Source organism: Eupeodes corollae, chromosome 2, assembly GCF_945859685.1.
Source record: "Eupeodes corollae chromosome 2, idEupCoro1.1, whole genome shotgun sequence".
Taxonomy (NCBI): Eukaryota; Metazoa; Arthropoda; class Insecta; order Diptera; family Syrphidae; genus Eupeodes; species Eupeodes corollae.
The window spans coordinates 44,618,171-44,635,424 of NC_079148.1; the positions used below are offsets into that span (position 1 = coordinate 44,618,171).

The window sequence follows — 17,254 nt, forward strand, 5'->3', positions numbered from 1 at the left end:
AGCTCAGTTTTGTCAGAATTTTCGATTTTAAAGTGAATAACAGCTAGAAGCATTGCAAGAACTACCACCGCATCCAAAAAAAAACATTTTGGTGCGGTTTATGGGTTGGTGGCATCATTGGACCGCATTTCTTCAAAAGTGTTGCGAATCGTAACGTAACTGTAAAAAGAGAGCGCTAATGTGAGTTGATATCCAAGTGCCATATGTCACGCAGCACGCGCAACGATGAACTTATTGAGAGGCGAGTTCGGTGTACATTTTATTTTACATCGGGACCGGTCAATTGGCCGCCTAGCTCATGTCTGTACAGACAAGCCCACTTCAATTGATGCATTGGAAGCCAACATTGAAGTACTTATTCGTGAGATACCGGCCGAAATATTTTAAAGAATATGTAAAAATTGGACTAAGTGGATGGGACATTCAAGGCGGAGTCAAAGTCAACATTTGCATGAAAAAATCTTCAAACATTAAATTATATGGATCGTACTATCGATTCAAATAAGAGATTTTCTGAATTTTTTTTAATTTTATTTTTTTTTAAAAAGCTTTCCTATAGCTTTAAAAAAATCACCCTATATAAGCTTTATATAGAGTGATTATCTTTTGACATTTGAAATGAAATTTGCAAAAGCTAAGCGCTTTAAAAATGCAATAAAATTGTTAAAATTAACTACAAATATATTAAATTGCTTGCATCTTTTTGACCGGCAGAAGTAAAACTGGTTGATAACTTTGATTTGGTGGGAAAGAAATTTCTGTTAATAATATTAACCTTGGGCATCGCTCAATAACAACAAAATTTCTTGTGGATGTAGACCCTAGTAGGTAAAGCCAAGTTTTACGGATTTCTTGTAAAAAGACATTCCAAAAAGAACATTTCATCGCATTATGCATAAATACTCCTGCCTTAAGACTTTTAAAGTTCTGTTAAAGGAAAGGATTATGACGGGCGATCATAAGCGTGGCAGTATTTTAAATGATAATTAATTCAATTTTCACTATCCTCAACTTGTTTGTTATTAACACCTTTTTTATAGCCGAAATCAGAAAATATTGGAGAGTACGAATTAATTTTTCAACAAGACGGGCTCCGATACACATTGCCACACAAGCAACGACAACATCTCAGTTTAGCAAGGAAAGGTTCCTGATGGTTCACTCAGATCTTTCAATTTGACAACCATTGATACCACATGAAAAATAAGGTCCATTCCAATGCCCCGCAATCGACTCAAGATTTTTAAGTTGTAATTTGTTATTTTATCAAGGACGTACGGCCGACAATGTAAAAAATTAATAAACAAAATTATTTAAAGTAACTTTTCAAAAAATTTTAAATTTTTCTAAAAAATTGCTCAAAAAGTGCCATACTCAAATTGAATGAGTTATTATACCATTGCAGAGATGATTACTTTTACAGTCTTCAACAAATAGCTAACTAAAAGAATTAAGAAATTTATCCAAAGAAAAAATTCAACAGATCCACTGTGTTCTGTCGTCATACTCATTGCTCTGTGAGGACTAATTAAAACGATAAATAGAAAGGGGTTTTTTGTTTATGGCTTAAATTCCCGAAATAGGCGGCGTTCTATGTGATTGATTTTCCTAGCAACCATTTTCAAATTAAACCTTTTACCTATTATAAAAGCTTTTCTAAGGGGTGGAAAATATAACGTTACGTATTATGATTCGGGTGCAGACCCAGGCATTTACATAGGTATATGGTGCCGGATTTATTTATTCTGTGTACTTATATGAATTTCCCTTGAGGTGAGCTTTGTTAGATAAAGTATCTAGCATCAGCATCACGGATGAAATTTATTTAAAAGGTTTATTTTTTTTATTTTGTTTATGTTTGTGTTTTTAATGTTTATTTAGTGATGGAATACAAACAAAAATAAATACCTACAAAAATACAACACGAAGCTTAAGCTGTATAAACAATTCAACACACACAAAAAATAGTATTTATTTAAGTTTTAGTGAAAACGAAATAAAAATCGTTAAGCGCACTCGAACCGACAAAATCAACAAAATTATTTTTTTTTAAAGTTTTTTAGTATTTTTAAAAATAATGAATGCACTTGACGTGTTTGTTTTATGGGATGATTTTGTTTTTAATTTTGTTGTTGTTTTTATTTTATTTTAGATTTATATGCTTTGAATGTAATTCAGCATAACGTTGCGGGTGACGTGACATTGTGGTGTCGTTAATCTTCCATTTAGAATATTAAAAAATACACAAACAGAAACATGGTACGGACATGAAGGATGCAATGACGACAACTTTTTTAACGGTTGACGGTAAATAGAGACGATGCAAAGTAAATAGTTTTTTTTGAAATTATGTTGGCATGAGAACATTTGCAACCGTTTTTTGTTGATTTTGTTTAGTTCCATTTTTTTGGCTAGAAAGTATAGAAGGTAGTTGAGCTTATACATAACTAAAAATAATACATATGTACTGTTTTTTTTTTAAAGTAATTTTGTCTGTTTTTGGACAAATTTTTAAACTGTGACGTTACTGACACAATATTTTTAACTCACAAAGAAAGTTGTGGTTAGCGGTTAGATTTGACGCATTAAAAATGCTGGCATTTTATAGATAATATTTCCTAGATTCTGTGAATAAGTTGGGCCAAATAAAGGGTACTTTTTAGACGGTTGATTTTTTAAGAAGAATTAAGAGGTATACAATCCAATGTTATGGACAAGAATTTAGCTTTATTTTAAAGATATAAAGATGTGAAAATAAGTTGCTACGGAAGTTGACTCCAATAAGTTCCAGCTGTGAAGCACAATTTAGACCACTTTTTGAAGCTATTGTGGCTGTATATTAGCAACATTGCGCTAAAAATTCTTTTCAAAGGCGTTAATCTTATCTCGGGCTTATTTGCGTGAACAAGTGACTTGTGAACTTAAACAAAATAGTACAGCTGTGTTAAACCATAAGATCTTCAAGGCCAATAGTTTCTTTCAAAATTTTGATTGTTTCAATGCGTCACGAACCATTATTTTGGTTATAAATTTGCATGTTTTGTAAACGTTGACAAGGAGCTAAATTGTTTATTATGAAATGGCAAACCTAAAGCATCTTGCACATGAGCTTCGAACTGGGAACTGCGAGCTGCAACTGTGGATGTTCGCATATTTTGACTTTTCTTTCACATGAGCTTTATTTCTATTTGCAGACAGAGACGAATTGTCAATTTTTAATCACCCTTTTCAACAAACATAACAAGAGTGGTATAATTTTGAGGTGAGGTTGAGCGCGAACAATTCATTCGTTGCAGTGCGGATGAAATGTGGAACGGAAATAGAGTTTGACAGTTTGTGGCAGTCACACTGCAATTCGTTACTACCGAATTGTTTTTAAAAAATTGCCTTATTTTAGAGAACAAAATACGAATTTTATTATCCTAACATAAGTATCAATTGGATTCTTATAATTTAAAAGTCTTTTGGTTTGAAATTGACTTTTAGAAATATTTAAATCACGTTTGTTGGTAATTCCGTTCATTCTTTGTTTGATATTATGTGCAAGGCCTTAAAATGAGCATAAATCAAGTAACAGATGTCAAAAGAACTAATTCTAGCCGTCGTTCGATATTCCGAAAAAATAAAAGCAAAGTTTGCAAATTGCATCTTCGAGACAGAAAGTTAACATTGCCGGATAATAACACAATTTGGAATCGATTGCAGCATCTTTAATGAACCGGAGGTAGTAAATTTCCATTTCTTTAATTTCAGGAAATAAAACGGATAAAATGGCTATGTTTTTAACAATCTCAAGTTGAAAGGTCCAGTGTAGCCGACTACACATTTTTACCAAACTGACACTCTCTGTAGATGCCTTGGATTCTTGACTTTGAAATGCTAGATCACTGCCGATGGTTTTTAAAATTTACCTCAGGCTATTGTGTGCAATGTTAAGCGGTTTAGCCTTAGGCTCACAGTCACAGAAACTACGCATTCTTGACGACGAGAATCAAGAGTGTTGGCCACTATCATAACAGTCAAATGGAGTTTTTTTCAATATTTGTCAAAAGCGGTAACATGCTGTCAGTGTCAAAATAGTCTATAATTTAAAATTACATCTCTAGATTGCCCATATGTACTTATTCCGTTTGGGTATCGCAGTTTGTTTTTCTTGATTTTTATGTTTCAAAGTTTTTTTTGTTAAATATATCCTTTCTAGAAAAGGATATCCAAACCTGGATAATGAAATTTATTTATAGTCAATACTTGTCTACTAGCCCTTTAGATGTAAAGAAAGGAATTCATGTACAAAATTACATACGCCCATATTAGGGTGGTCCTTATTTTTTGACTTTTGAATTTTCCCCACGGCACTTTCTCATTCGAATATATACCCTTAAATATGAAGTGAGTTTTTTTATTCAATTTTTTTGTTAAAATTTAGAGGTCGCTACCAGCTGTCAAACTTTGTACAAAAAGCATCGAATAACAGTCTGAATGATAGTTACAGCTTGTTTCATTTAGGTGTTTAAATCACATCAACAAGTGAAACTCGCATAGACAATCGCTGTCTAACCCCTGCACCCCTCTTTTGTAACGACGCGTCGAGATCTAACCCGCCGCGCTCTTCAGTTTAAATAAGTCCTCAACATGTGCGCACGCGCTTTGAGTTATATTGACGTGTTTCAACTTGCAATGGCGTCTACAAGTAGCAGACTCAGTAAAGCTACTAGAAATCTTTTCGGTCAATTATTATCCGAATTAAGCCAAGCAACGTTGCCATCCATCCTCGAAGTGGTACTTTTTTCATTACAAAAATGAAGCAAAAAAAAGAGTACGTGAATCTGCGAATTTGACGATTTGTGCAGTTATAAATTTGTGGGAAAAAACTAGTATGCCAATTCAATTAAAAAAAAACATATCATCAGTAAAATTAAAAAAAATATTTGAAGAATGGCAAAATCTAAAAAAAAATAAAGAAAACATGAAAAAACGTTCAGAAACATTGAAGATAAAAGAACAAAACTGGTAACAAAAATTAGAATGTTTATTTGACATTGCTCATCGTGATGCTTTATATATTATGGCTTCAGAAGAAGACAAGTAGTTTTTAATAGCAGTACGACAAAATCGGCACCAATTTTGATTTGGTTCAGTGGACAGAAAAACTTTAAACAATTGTAAGAAAATTAAAGAAAAGAAGAAGAACGCCTTGAAAAATTGCGCGAGCGAAAACAAAAATATCTCGGCATTAACAGAAAAGTCCTCAATTTGTTTATTATCTCAATTTATTTCGTCCTCTGAACCCACCAGTGAAGAAACTTTACCAAACACCAAACCACAATTGTCCGAAATGCTTCTACCTCAGAAACGAGCTCGAAAAGATATAATTAACAGCCAAATAGAATCTACTCTTGAAGTCTTTAAATTTAGTGTCAGGCGAGCAACTATGGTTGCGACGCCTACTTTAAAAAGTGCAGATATTACTGGACACGAAACTGTAGATCGGCTACCAATTTAGGTATCAGGACATGGAGTTGATCAACTATTTACTTGCAGTTCCAAATTTGCAAAAAACAACAACAAGTACATCAACCTCGAGATGACTACAGAGAACTGTTGAATCTCACGACTATTTTCTTAGGAGGTATTCCTGAAAAATGTGTTTCATTTAGGAGGCCTGCTGGTGTACATCGAGCTAGGTGGATGACAAGAGCCTTATACTGTTTCAAGATTTATATATTCAAGCATCAGTTCAAACTTACAAAGAAAGACGAAAAGGCTGTGAAAAAAAATATGCATTTTCACAGTGGTAATTTATGTTAAATATTGGTTTCAAGCTCCTAGCGGATGGTCAACACCAATAAACGACCTACAATTATTGAAAGACCTTAAGGCCTTCGAAATCTTCAACAAAAATATTGCTTTGTTGCACTGAAAAAGATTCTAAATCATTTGTGCTACTTGTCGGAAGAACTGGTTGCACTTGCCTTTTTCGATGACGAACTTTCAGTTGAACAGAAGAAAAAAATGGAAAACGCACTGAGAATCAAAGGCACAGAAGATTGCTTAAAAAGAATAAGCCTTGATATAACACATATCCATGAAAAAATGTAGTAAATTTCGTGAGTAGTAATTCCTTAAGATTCTTCCAGATCCTAGGTACATCATCAAGTTTTCTGAAAAAAGACGTTGAAACTTGGAACGAAGACTCAGATTATGTAGCCGCCAAAAATATTGTTCGTTCTTTGCGAGTAGTCAACGATTTAGCTGAGTGCGGTGTTGTTTTAATGGAAGAATTTAATAAATCAATTACAACTAATGAAGAACAAAAGCAATATTTGCTTTTTTTGGTAAAAGAATATAGGAAAAATACCTTAATACTAAAGAGTCAACCCTTATATCTTTAAAAAAATTGATCTAAATATGTTAATTCTTAAGAACAACAATAATTGAGTAATATTTTTTGTCCTGATTATGAAAATATAAGAATTTGAAAAATACAGATTTTGTGTTTTTATTTGAGATTCAATCCTTGGTAGCGACCCCTATATGTCATTAAAAAAATCAAAAAAAAAAACTGATTTACTTTCTCATGGTATATATTAAAATTACGTGGTGGCCCGCGAAATTTAAGAAAAAAAAAATTGTCTTAAGAATAAGGGCCAACCTAGCCGATATGTAAAAAAAACGTCCTAAGTATACTGGATTCATATTTAAAGGACCATAAAAACTTCGAGAAATGCTACAACTTTCATTTCCGGAAATCCGAATGATTACTATAAATTTTAATGGGATTTAAAAAAAACGTCACATATCACACTTCGTTTTTTGATATATAAAAATTCATTTTACATACTTTAACCTTAAAGCTAAAAGTATAAAGGAAACCATAAGCAACTAAATATACGTAGGAAGAGCAGTCTTCATCCAATTACCTTATTCATTATCCATCCATTTTGTATGGAACATCCCTAACCTATATGCTTTCTGTGTTTTCTTCATCATGGCTTGGCTATGTTGGGTATATTACGAAATAATTCTGAGAGCTGTTTTTTTTTAACAACTTCATCACTACATTTCTGGATTCCATAACAACCTCGTTATTTGCATGAATTCCTTTAACTACTTACAAACATTCATACGAGTACCTAACCTACCTATGTACTTGTTTATACGAACATTTTTGAGTGTATATAAAAAAAGTCCTGTCAAGTTTGAAAATATGTAATGTAAAAAAAAATTCTTCAAACTTTTGTTTATCCTTTATCCATTTTCTTTTTTTTTCCTAGAAACCGAAAAGAGGTAATCTTTTGATAACAAGTTTTTTCTGAGTCGTTAGTTTTGTAGTGGGTGGGAAATGGTTAACTTCTTTTTTATTGAAATAAGGTAGCAACATTTAAATGAAAAAAGTACCTACTTTGATATGTTTTTTATGGTTGGTTAATGTAAGTTTTCAAACTGACTTTGAAATCAAAACAAAAACATTTTTTTTATACTAAAACATTATCTACTAGTTGAGATAGTTAATTCGCAAGACAATAGAGGAACGGTCTAGGTTAAGGATCTGCTAATTACTGCAATTCAAGTTACAGCGTAGTAGTTGATTCCAAGGGTCAAAATTCATCTTCAAAAAGGGTAAAATAACAATTTTGAAATAATTTATCACTGAACACCTGTTGCTATTGAAGATGTCATCATTTAACAAGTTCTATGCGATTTACTCAAATTTCTTACCAAAAATGGCATAGTCTCAATTCGTAAAAAAACGCACTTAGGATCTCGGCCGGAAATAGTGAAGATGAAGTATATGACTTTAAGACTTTAAACACTACATTTACTTAGAACACCAAAAGGAAGGTACAAACAAATTTCCAGCTAACTATCTTGTACTTCAAGCTGAAAACCTTGTTTTACGAGATTATTATAAAAAAATGTAAGAAAATTACTGCTGTAACCAAGAGGCCCAATTCAACCACTTTTTAAAGCAATTTCGACCTCAGGCGTCATTTGGGTCGGGCTTATATGTGTAGACGAGCGATTTCTCATAGAATCAAAAAAAAATCCAGTGATTTTTAATCGCACGATAATGGAGACGACGCCACATTCCCCCGACGCGACGTGGGATAAAACCCTCACCAAAAGTTTCCTTCAATAAATTGATTATTTGGATACGTCGCGCGAACCAATCTTTTATTTTGGAAATACATTTACACAATTGATCAAGAGTAAACCAAACTGAGTAAAAATCAAGTGACAAATGTCAAAAGCACTAACTTCGAAAAAAGTATTTCCAGATTTAAAACCACAAGTCAAACAAACCCTTTATATTTTTAAGATTCTGTTCAAATTCAAGCTTAATTTTTATGGAAATTAAATACCAAAAATCAGTTAGGAACTTTTTAGTTTAGTTTTTTGTCATAGAAACTTTTCAAAAAAAAATTTGAAAATAAGTTACCTCAGCAATTTTAAATTTCAATAAAGAAGTTATTTCTATAAATGTAAAGATTTTTAATTCTCTAAAATCAACATCTCATTTCCTTTTTGACTTGCACTTTCTTCTTTCTGTTGGTCCTTCTCCAAAATGTCTTTTGAAATAATCTTTTTAGGTTCACAGAACCAAAGAAATTGTGATCTAGGAATCATTCCTTTTCCAATGGTGTGCCTATCTTTGAATAAGAGCAATTTTACAACAAGTTATGGGCAAAAATCCAAGTTCAAACTTGAAATTCGAATATCTCGCTTAATATGCGTCCTAGAAGTTATGTCTTTATTTTGATAGTTTCAAACCGTCATATTATATAAAAATGGGAACAGCAGAACAAAAAAATATGGCTTTAAGATAAAGAAACGATGAAACACTGTTTAAGTTTCGAAACCATTTTTGGAATTTCGACGTCTACGACATTTTATTGACATAATATTGTACTTTAATAGTTTGTGTGTTAAGCAGTCAAGTTTGTGTGTCCCTCGTTCTTTAAAAGGTGTTAATTACAAACTTTAATTGAGCAAAATCTTAAAAATTAAGCAAATGTGTTTATATGCTGGACACGTTTTATTTGTTTTTAATATTTATTTATGAATTCTTAATTAGGTTTGGCTAAGTGCCTTGTGTGTGCTTTTGAAAAACTAAACACTTAAAAACAAATATTTCATACAATTTACACAAAATCTAAACAAAAACTAAGCAACTAAAATTTAAATAATAATGTTTTGCGTTCAAAACACAATTAAAAAAAAAATAGTAATACTTTTATCCTTTTTCTTATTTTAATTTGTTTACCTTTGGTAGTTTTTTTGGCATTACAGGTTTTGGTGGTGAAAGTGGCTGCTGCTGTAGTGGCTTGCCACTGGACGCCGCTGCCGCCGTTACACCCATATTACTCTAACATGCAATTTTATTAGTTTTATTTTAGTTTTCCATATTTTAGTAAAAATAAAATAAAAAATAAGTTAAAAAACATTTTAAAATAACCTCCTTTTTAAAAAATCCATATCAGGCCCATATTACATGCATACAAGTTCAAAACAAAACCTAATGCATTTTTTGTCTATGTATATGACTTCCTTATATTTTTAATAACACATTTAATTTATTTATGTATATTGTTATAATGTTTCAAGTTTTCGTTGTTTTTTTTTTATTTAACACAGAAAAATATGAAGGTCAAAAAAGAATAATTCAATATTTGACTCACCTTAATTGAAGGAGGTCCACTTGAGTGTGAATCGTTATCAGCCAACACTGAAGGATTGTTCTCATCAACAACAATGATTTCATAGTCACCATCCTGAATTGTTCGAGAGCCTACAAATAATTGAGTGGGCATTGCAAAGAAAAAGAAAAAATAAAAACAAATAAAAATACATTTATAAGTAAAATTGCATATAAATATTTTATTTCGTATAGGTTTGTATGTATCTATATTTTTGAATATAAATAAAGCAAAACATAAAACAAAACGAAACACAAAAGGATCCTTGTCCTTCCGAACACTAATTGGAGTAACAAATGCTTGCAGTCAATTATAAAAACCAAAATAAAAAATCACAACAAAATATAAAAAGGAAACTCTCTAGAAAAGGATTTCTGTTATTGTCCTTTGATTTTTCATATTTTCTTATATAAATATATATTAAGTGTTCCAGTGTGTAGACATTTATAGTTGTTTTTTAATTGATTTCTATTTTAAATTCAAAGTAAATTAAAAAAATATACCAATAACAAAAATAATAAAATATAAATAAACTTAATCGAAGCAACGGATATTGTATAAAAAGGCCGACAGTTTCTTTTTTTTAATTTTTAGAGAAAAAAGTGTTTCACACAAATATAATTCAAATATAAATTTGAAACACACCCATTTGTGTTTTTTTTTATTGGTGAAGGGAAATTTTGTAAACGTTTTATTCAATAATAGATTTCAAAAAAAAAAACATTAAAACCAAAACATCTAAAATGGCAGGAAATAATATACAAAACAAAAATTAGAATAAAAACTATAAAACATAAATATTTTTAGCTTGTGCAAGAAAGCAATGCATAATTTAAATATGAAAACAATAAAATATTTTCACTATGAATACATTTTTGTACGAAATACAATTCATATCAACATTCCAATTACAAGCATTTAATATGTGAAAATGGAAACAAAATAAAAATTGTATACAGAAAAAATGATTTACTTTAAATTAGAAAAAAATACTTAAAATTAAAACAACTTCAGCCGAAGTTTTGAAATTGTTGAATAGTAACTTGATTTTATTTTAAATGGCTAAACATAAAATGTAATTTAATACCGATACCGATGAACGTTAGTCTTAAAGTTGTGAACATCAAAATGGGAGGAAAAAACAAAGTTGGCCAAAGCATTCCACATTCTCGATGTGCGATTTAAGAAAGAATGTCTATACTTGACAGTACGACCGAAACTGAGCTCAAGAGTAAACAGGTGAGCATTCCTGAAAGTGCAAATGCAACTGGCTGAACACACTGTTTATAAAAATATCGGTGGAACAACGAAAGGCATGAAACATTGCGGCGGTGTTCTAGCGATGTATAAATGTTTTGATTATAGTTCTATCGCCTATCATTTTTAAAGCCCTTTTTTGTATTCTATCCAAGAGCTTTATACTTGCTTTAAGAGGCACCTGCCCAGATATGCGAATTATATTGAAGCTTTGGACGGATGAAGGCCAGATCAGAAGGAGTGAAAAATTTCTTCCAAATTCGGAGAAATCCTAAGCACCTGGCAGCATTTTTGGCAATATCAAACATATTATCATTCCATAGAAGGTGATCTGTAATACACATATCGAGTACTGACAGTTGTTTATAATGCAAGGGGCATTGGGTGGTTACGCTTTAAAAAGAGGAGACAGCATTGAGTTTTTTAACCAATAAATTTCACACGGTTTCTGACTCACCATTTCTGCCAAGATCAGAATTTAAAAAGCATATCATACGCTGCCGTTTAAGCTCCGCATCCGAAGGACAAGGATGAGAATCTAGAAACGAGTATGAAAGGCTGAGGGTACTGTCATCCGCGAAACAGTTTAATGGATTAGAAGTGCAAACATAAGATCATTTATGAATATAAGGAAGAGAGTCGGAGACAAAACGGAGCCCTATGGGACACCGGCATTTATTTTATGAATTTCAGACTTGAAATCATCCAATACAACTTATATTGAACGGTTCGAAAGAAAATTTCTAATCCAACGAAGAAAAGATTCATCGACACCAAAAGCACGCATTTCCGGTAAGAGAGCTTGGTGCCAAACTCTATCAAATGCTTTTGAAATATCAAGTGCAATAATCTTATTTTCCCCAAAACAATGTTAAGATTTGAATATTTAGAATGAAATTGTAAAATTCGGCAAAAAACCTCCTTAGAATGTTAAGATTTGTTCCACTTTTCGGTGCGATAAACCATGAGATCACCAGTGGACCTATTGCTATGAAAGCCATACTGTCGGTCATTAAGAAGCTTCCGTTCTTCAAGATATTTCTTGAGCTGATAAATAATCAGCGTTTTTATGGCATTGGAAAGAAGAGATGTGAGTGCTATAGGACGATAGTTAGAAGGAGAGGAGGTTTCGCCTTTTTTAGGGACAGGCTTGACAAATGCTATTTTCCATCCGCTCGAAAAGAGACCTGTAGAGTAGGAAAGATGGAAAAGTTTACATAGTGGTTTTTGCCAGCGTTGAAGAACACCTTCTTCAGAACAATTGGCCAGCGAATTTGTGTACGTCAAGGTCTTTCAGTACTCTTGCAACTGCACAGGTGCGAAAGAAGATTCGTCCCATAGAATCATTTACCCTCTCAAGAACAGGAGGTCTCATGACACTTTTCGCTAGCGTCGAATTAACAGCGAACTGTGCTGCAAGCTAATTAGCGAGCTTACATAGGGAGTGTCATTATGGACGAGCTTTGGAACCGAGTATGACGTGGTGTTTCGTATGTTAACAAACTCCATCTAAATATTTCAAAATGTAAACTGTTACAAGCAAGTTTTCTAGCACTTTTTTTTATATTATATTTTAATGATTTCACTTTATTGTGGAAGGATGTTTCGCTTCATATTAGTATTCACATCGGTTTTAACTATCAAATGAATAACAAACTTTACTACCTTTGGGACATTGTAGTATTTTTTGCCTTAATTTTTGATCATGCAACAATTTGGTTCGTCAAACATGAACATTGCAGGTCTTTTTAGCTTGTTTGAACTTATTCTTATTTTCCTCATTTGGGCTGGCTTTATAACAACGAAAACTTACATCTCTGAAAGTAATAACCTCTTTACAGCCCGAACCAAACCATGAGTTCTCTCTGGGTTTAATAGATTTCACACTTTTCTTTTAAATTCAATCAATTCTAATTTAATTTCCATCTCGTTTAGAAATTATTAAGCAATGTGGTACGATAGTTTTTCGAAAATAACATAAGAGATGAGAGTAAAATAAACCTAATTTTAAAATTAAAGGATTTTCCAATAAGAGGTTTCATTTCAAATAGCTAAAGTTGTCATATTTTCAAATTTGATAATCAAAAATTATATGACTACGAAAATGAAACGGAACATGATTTTACAATGAAGTGAAATTATTATAACATGATATACAACCAAATTATAGAAAGCTTGCTCGTAACAGTTCACAGTTCGAAATATTTAGATAGAGTTTGTTAAACTATCTAGGACATGAAGCCGAAACTGTGAGAATTGGTTATGAAAAATTTCATGAAAAGGATACCATGTTGCAACGGTAGAATTGGTAGACTTTTTGCTGAAACTGCAGCCCAAATTCAATGGCATATCTTCTCTTTACAATGAAATAAAATTTGTTTGATTTTTTTCTCATAAATAATTTCTTTTTTAAGCATCTAGGTTTCAAAATTAACCTTTCCTCAGAAAAGCGGGACATTGCATTCTCAGAAATTATCAAATCTGCTTATAACATATAGGTAATCAAAAGTATAAAAAATAAACAACTAAATACATGACAAATACCTATACCTATGCTACTTTATTATACCAAAAGTGTGAGTTCAATCGAATCTTTGATAGCCAATCCGTTAAATTAATTAAGGATGTCAATTGCAAACTTTCAGTTAATTAACAAAGAATAATTCTAAAAACACGAAAATAAATACAAAAATGTGTGGTATTTAGTTTCTGCGTTCTGAAGAATTCATTTCATGAAATAAAATATTTCGATTGTATGGTTCTTGGAAAATTTATTATTTTTGTGATAGAAAAAATTATTTACGTTGGTAATGCTTTCTAAAGAATTTATTCAATTAATTATTGTATAGTCAAGTGTCCGTGACATGAAAAAATAAACTAATTAGTGTAACACGTAAGGTATATTTTGACAGGTTTATTTAGTAACCAATTTCAAAATGTTGATTGATATTTCTTTCAACTAATTGCCTTTTCCTTAAAATTCTAACTAAGCTTTTGGAAATGCATAAGTTCAAAAAATGAATGACAAGTTGAAGAAGTAAATAATGTTTCATAACTTCCAGTTCCATTTATTTATAAACATATTTCGGTGTTTAAAAAACAAATCGATATTGAGGTAAAAATTTGATTTTTTTAAAATAAACGAATGTGTATCGAACGTTTTTGTGGAAGAAAATATTTCAAATCAAATGTCCGCATTAAGACCCTATGCTAGTTTTTGATATCTTATGAAATTGCAAATTTTAAATAAAAAATAAAAAAAAAATAGGTGGCGCAACAGTCCGTTGAGAACTAGGGTCTTGTGACTTACAACTCTCAACCATTCCTGTGCGCGAGTAATGTTGTTAGAAATTTTAAATATTCACAACAAAATGAAGTTTTACACTGGTCAACAAGGTAATGTGTATAAAGGCCTCATTTCAAATCTGACTTTAAAAATAATCTATTACGTCAGGGTATCTCAAAGATACAACCATTTATAATATTATATCAGGCTTTGAGGCTATGCAAATTCAGTATAGTATAGTAAAGTATAGTATTTTTTTTTTCAATTCAATTCGTGATGATTTTTCAAGTTTACTTCAGTATCTTAGTTATTTTTCAAAAAATCATCATTAGTTGTAAGTCTTCATCTGACATACATTAACTAAAACGTTGAAGAATTTATGCTAAAACAGTTCTTAATAGAAAAAAAAAAAAAACAAAACCATAAAACCAATTTTTGATCTTATTACGAAGTTATTTATTCAAGTTTTTGAAATGTATTGTGTTAGAAAAAACAAATAACGTTAAAAACGGGTATTTCGGAGTTTTTATTCGTAATCAGCGCTTAAAATGAATTTTTCAAATTAATAATTATTCAAAAACATTAAACAAATACATTGAAATTTTTTTCAAAACTTAAGATGGAGTCAAATGAAGAACGTAATGATGAAGAACTAATGAGAAATTGCGAAAGCTAAATGAGATAGTAATATTATTTAAACTTTATCTAGAAGATAAAGATTTGTAAAGATTTGTATCATCACACAATTTATTGTTGAACTTAGTTTTAAAAATGACTTTTTTGGTTGTCTTAGTATTTTTAAATTGAAATATTTAAAAAAAAACTGATCGAATTCAGGACATCTTAATTCTTTAATAAAGTATTCTCTTGTCTGTCCTTTGAAAAAAGTTTGGCCTTCACAATTTTCATATGATTCGTTTATTAAATTTTGTTCACAAAATGGATGTGCTGTTAAGAAAGTTCCTAGCGCTTTTCTTCCATTTTATTGTCAATTTAATCGATCTATAGAGACGAATTTCCGGGCTATTGTCACCTATTTACCATTAAGCGAATTGGGTAAAAAGCCGCAGCTGTATAGGACAGTGTCAGTGATTTACGATTTGGCGCCGTTTACAGCAATTGGGCATCAGTAACTCCACTGCGTGGAAATTTTGCTGAAGGATTTAGGAGTGAAGCCCTTCAAAATACAGGAGTGTGGAATTTTCGGTTAATAGAAAAGATCAACTTTTTTATGGAAAAATTGTGATCAGTGACGAAGCATTTCTATTTAAATGGATGTGTGATCAGCCAAAAACCACCGTTTTTAGAGTAAAGATCAGTTAGAAGCATTGCAAAGGTAGGCAATGTATCCAGAAATAGTCAAGTTTTCGTGCAGAATTATTGGCCTGTATTTCCTTAAAGATAATGCGAATCACAACATTAATGTAAATGGTGAATGATAAAATATAGATATTTGTAAAATTTGTAAACAAAATTTTGAAAACATTTCCAAAATATGTAAATATTATAAAAGTACTGGGGCCCTACTATGTAACACAATTCTCCTTTTGATTCTATTCGAAACTCGAGTTGTTTGACAGTTTTAAGAACACAAAAAAAATAAAACATCATATTTTTGGACAAGAATAATTATTTCAAAAATGGACACCGGTTGGAATTTAGTTTAGTTTGCAAGCAAATGAATTTCTAAAGACGGATTTATGTTCTTACTAAACACCATATCATCCGACATGACTACTCGAAAAAGACAAAATGCTGTTTCGATTATGATTAAGTTATCAGGAGCATTGAAGTTTTTGGCAACAGGAGGCTACCAAAACCAAATCTGTGGTGACAAGAACGCTGGACTTGCACAGCAAACCGTGTCAAAATACTTGCCTAAGTTTTGAATTCAATCGAAAGAGTCATTAGCCCGCTGATGATGATTTCAAAATGAATGAGGAAGAGAAACGAAAGTCTAAACACTATTTTTGGTAAAAATCATGAATTCCCGGTTTAATTGGGTGGACGATGGACCTCATATTCAACATTTTACTTACATTTTGACGAAAAAAAACTTAGCTCGCAAACACATTTGATGTAGAGTGATTATTTTCGATTTAGCCTTGTTTTGAATTCTACTTTCGAGTTACGTAGTTCCTCGGTTATTCGAAAGTTCTAAAAATGTAGTTAGCACTACTAGAACTATTCGATTCTCGTTGTTTCGAAAGTAGTGAAATAGATACATAGTGCCAATTTTTCGAATTCGAGCGATTTCATTGTAGAATCGAATTACATACTAGGGCCCCTGAATTCAAATATTTAATAAATTAACCAGAAGGTGTATTTTCTGATCGTTTACGTTAAATATTTTTAAATTTTTTAACTGACTTAGAGATCATAAAAAAAAAGAACTTCGATTTTTTTCAAGAATTCTTTTTAAATCTTCGCAGTACTTATTGAAGTAAAAGTTTATCAGGGATATTAAATACGAGTCTTCAACTTTAAAAGTGACAGGAGGTATTTAACAAACAAAATTGATAATATTTCCTGATTCTCTCGAAATATTTTGAAATTGATAAAACAAGCATTTTCAAAGTCATCATTATTTATAACAACATAATTTATATACAGATTATAAAATATAAAGTCTCTAATAACGAACTTTGAAATATGAGTTATTCAAAAACTAACAAGTTTAAAACACCCTCTTCTCCGCACTGATAGGTAGGTATACCTTCAAAATTAAATTATTATCATCTCCATCCATATCTACCTTTTGCATAATCATGGCACAGGTATTTAAAACAAAAAGCATTACCGTATATTCCTGTAATCTATTTATTCATCGTCATCCCATTCGATATCCTTGTGATAATTATAATGTCTATCGATCCTAAATAAATTGTCGTCGTCGCTCGTTGTTCATACAAACACACAATACCTATACATATAATTATATGCAGGTGAATAAAATACAAAATTTAATGATATAACATTCATAATCATCGTCCCTTGAAAAACAAACAAAAAT

The 17,254-nt window shown here is 31.2% G+C and overlaps 1 protein-coding gene across 13 annotated transcripts in view; it reads right to left on the minus strand.

Moving 5' to 3' along the window:
- LOC129944161 (neurobeachin) overlaps positions 1-17,254 on the minus strand; it is a 684,301-nt gene that overhangs the window by 14,758 nt on the left and 652,289 nt on the right. For 8 of the 13 annotated variants that reach the window (XM_056053379.1, XM_056053380.1, XM_056053388.1 and 5 more), the window contains 2 exons: positions 9,681-9,790; positions 9,266-9,367 (listed from right to left, as the gene is read on the minus strand). In XM_056053379.1, coding sequence (XP_055909354.1) covers positions 9,266-9,367; positions 9,681-9,790 — 212 coding nt within the window. The remainder of the gene's footprint in view (positions 1-9,265; positions 9,368-9,680; positions 9,791-17,254) is intronic. The other 5 variants (XM_056053386.1, XM_056053381.1, XM_056053387.1 and 2 more) reach the window with 1 other exon arrangement.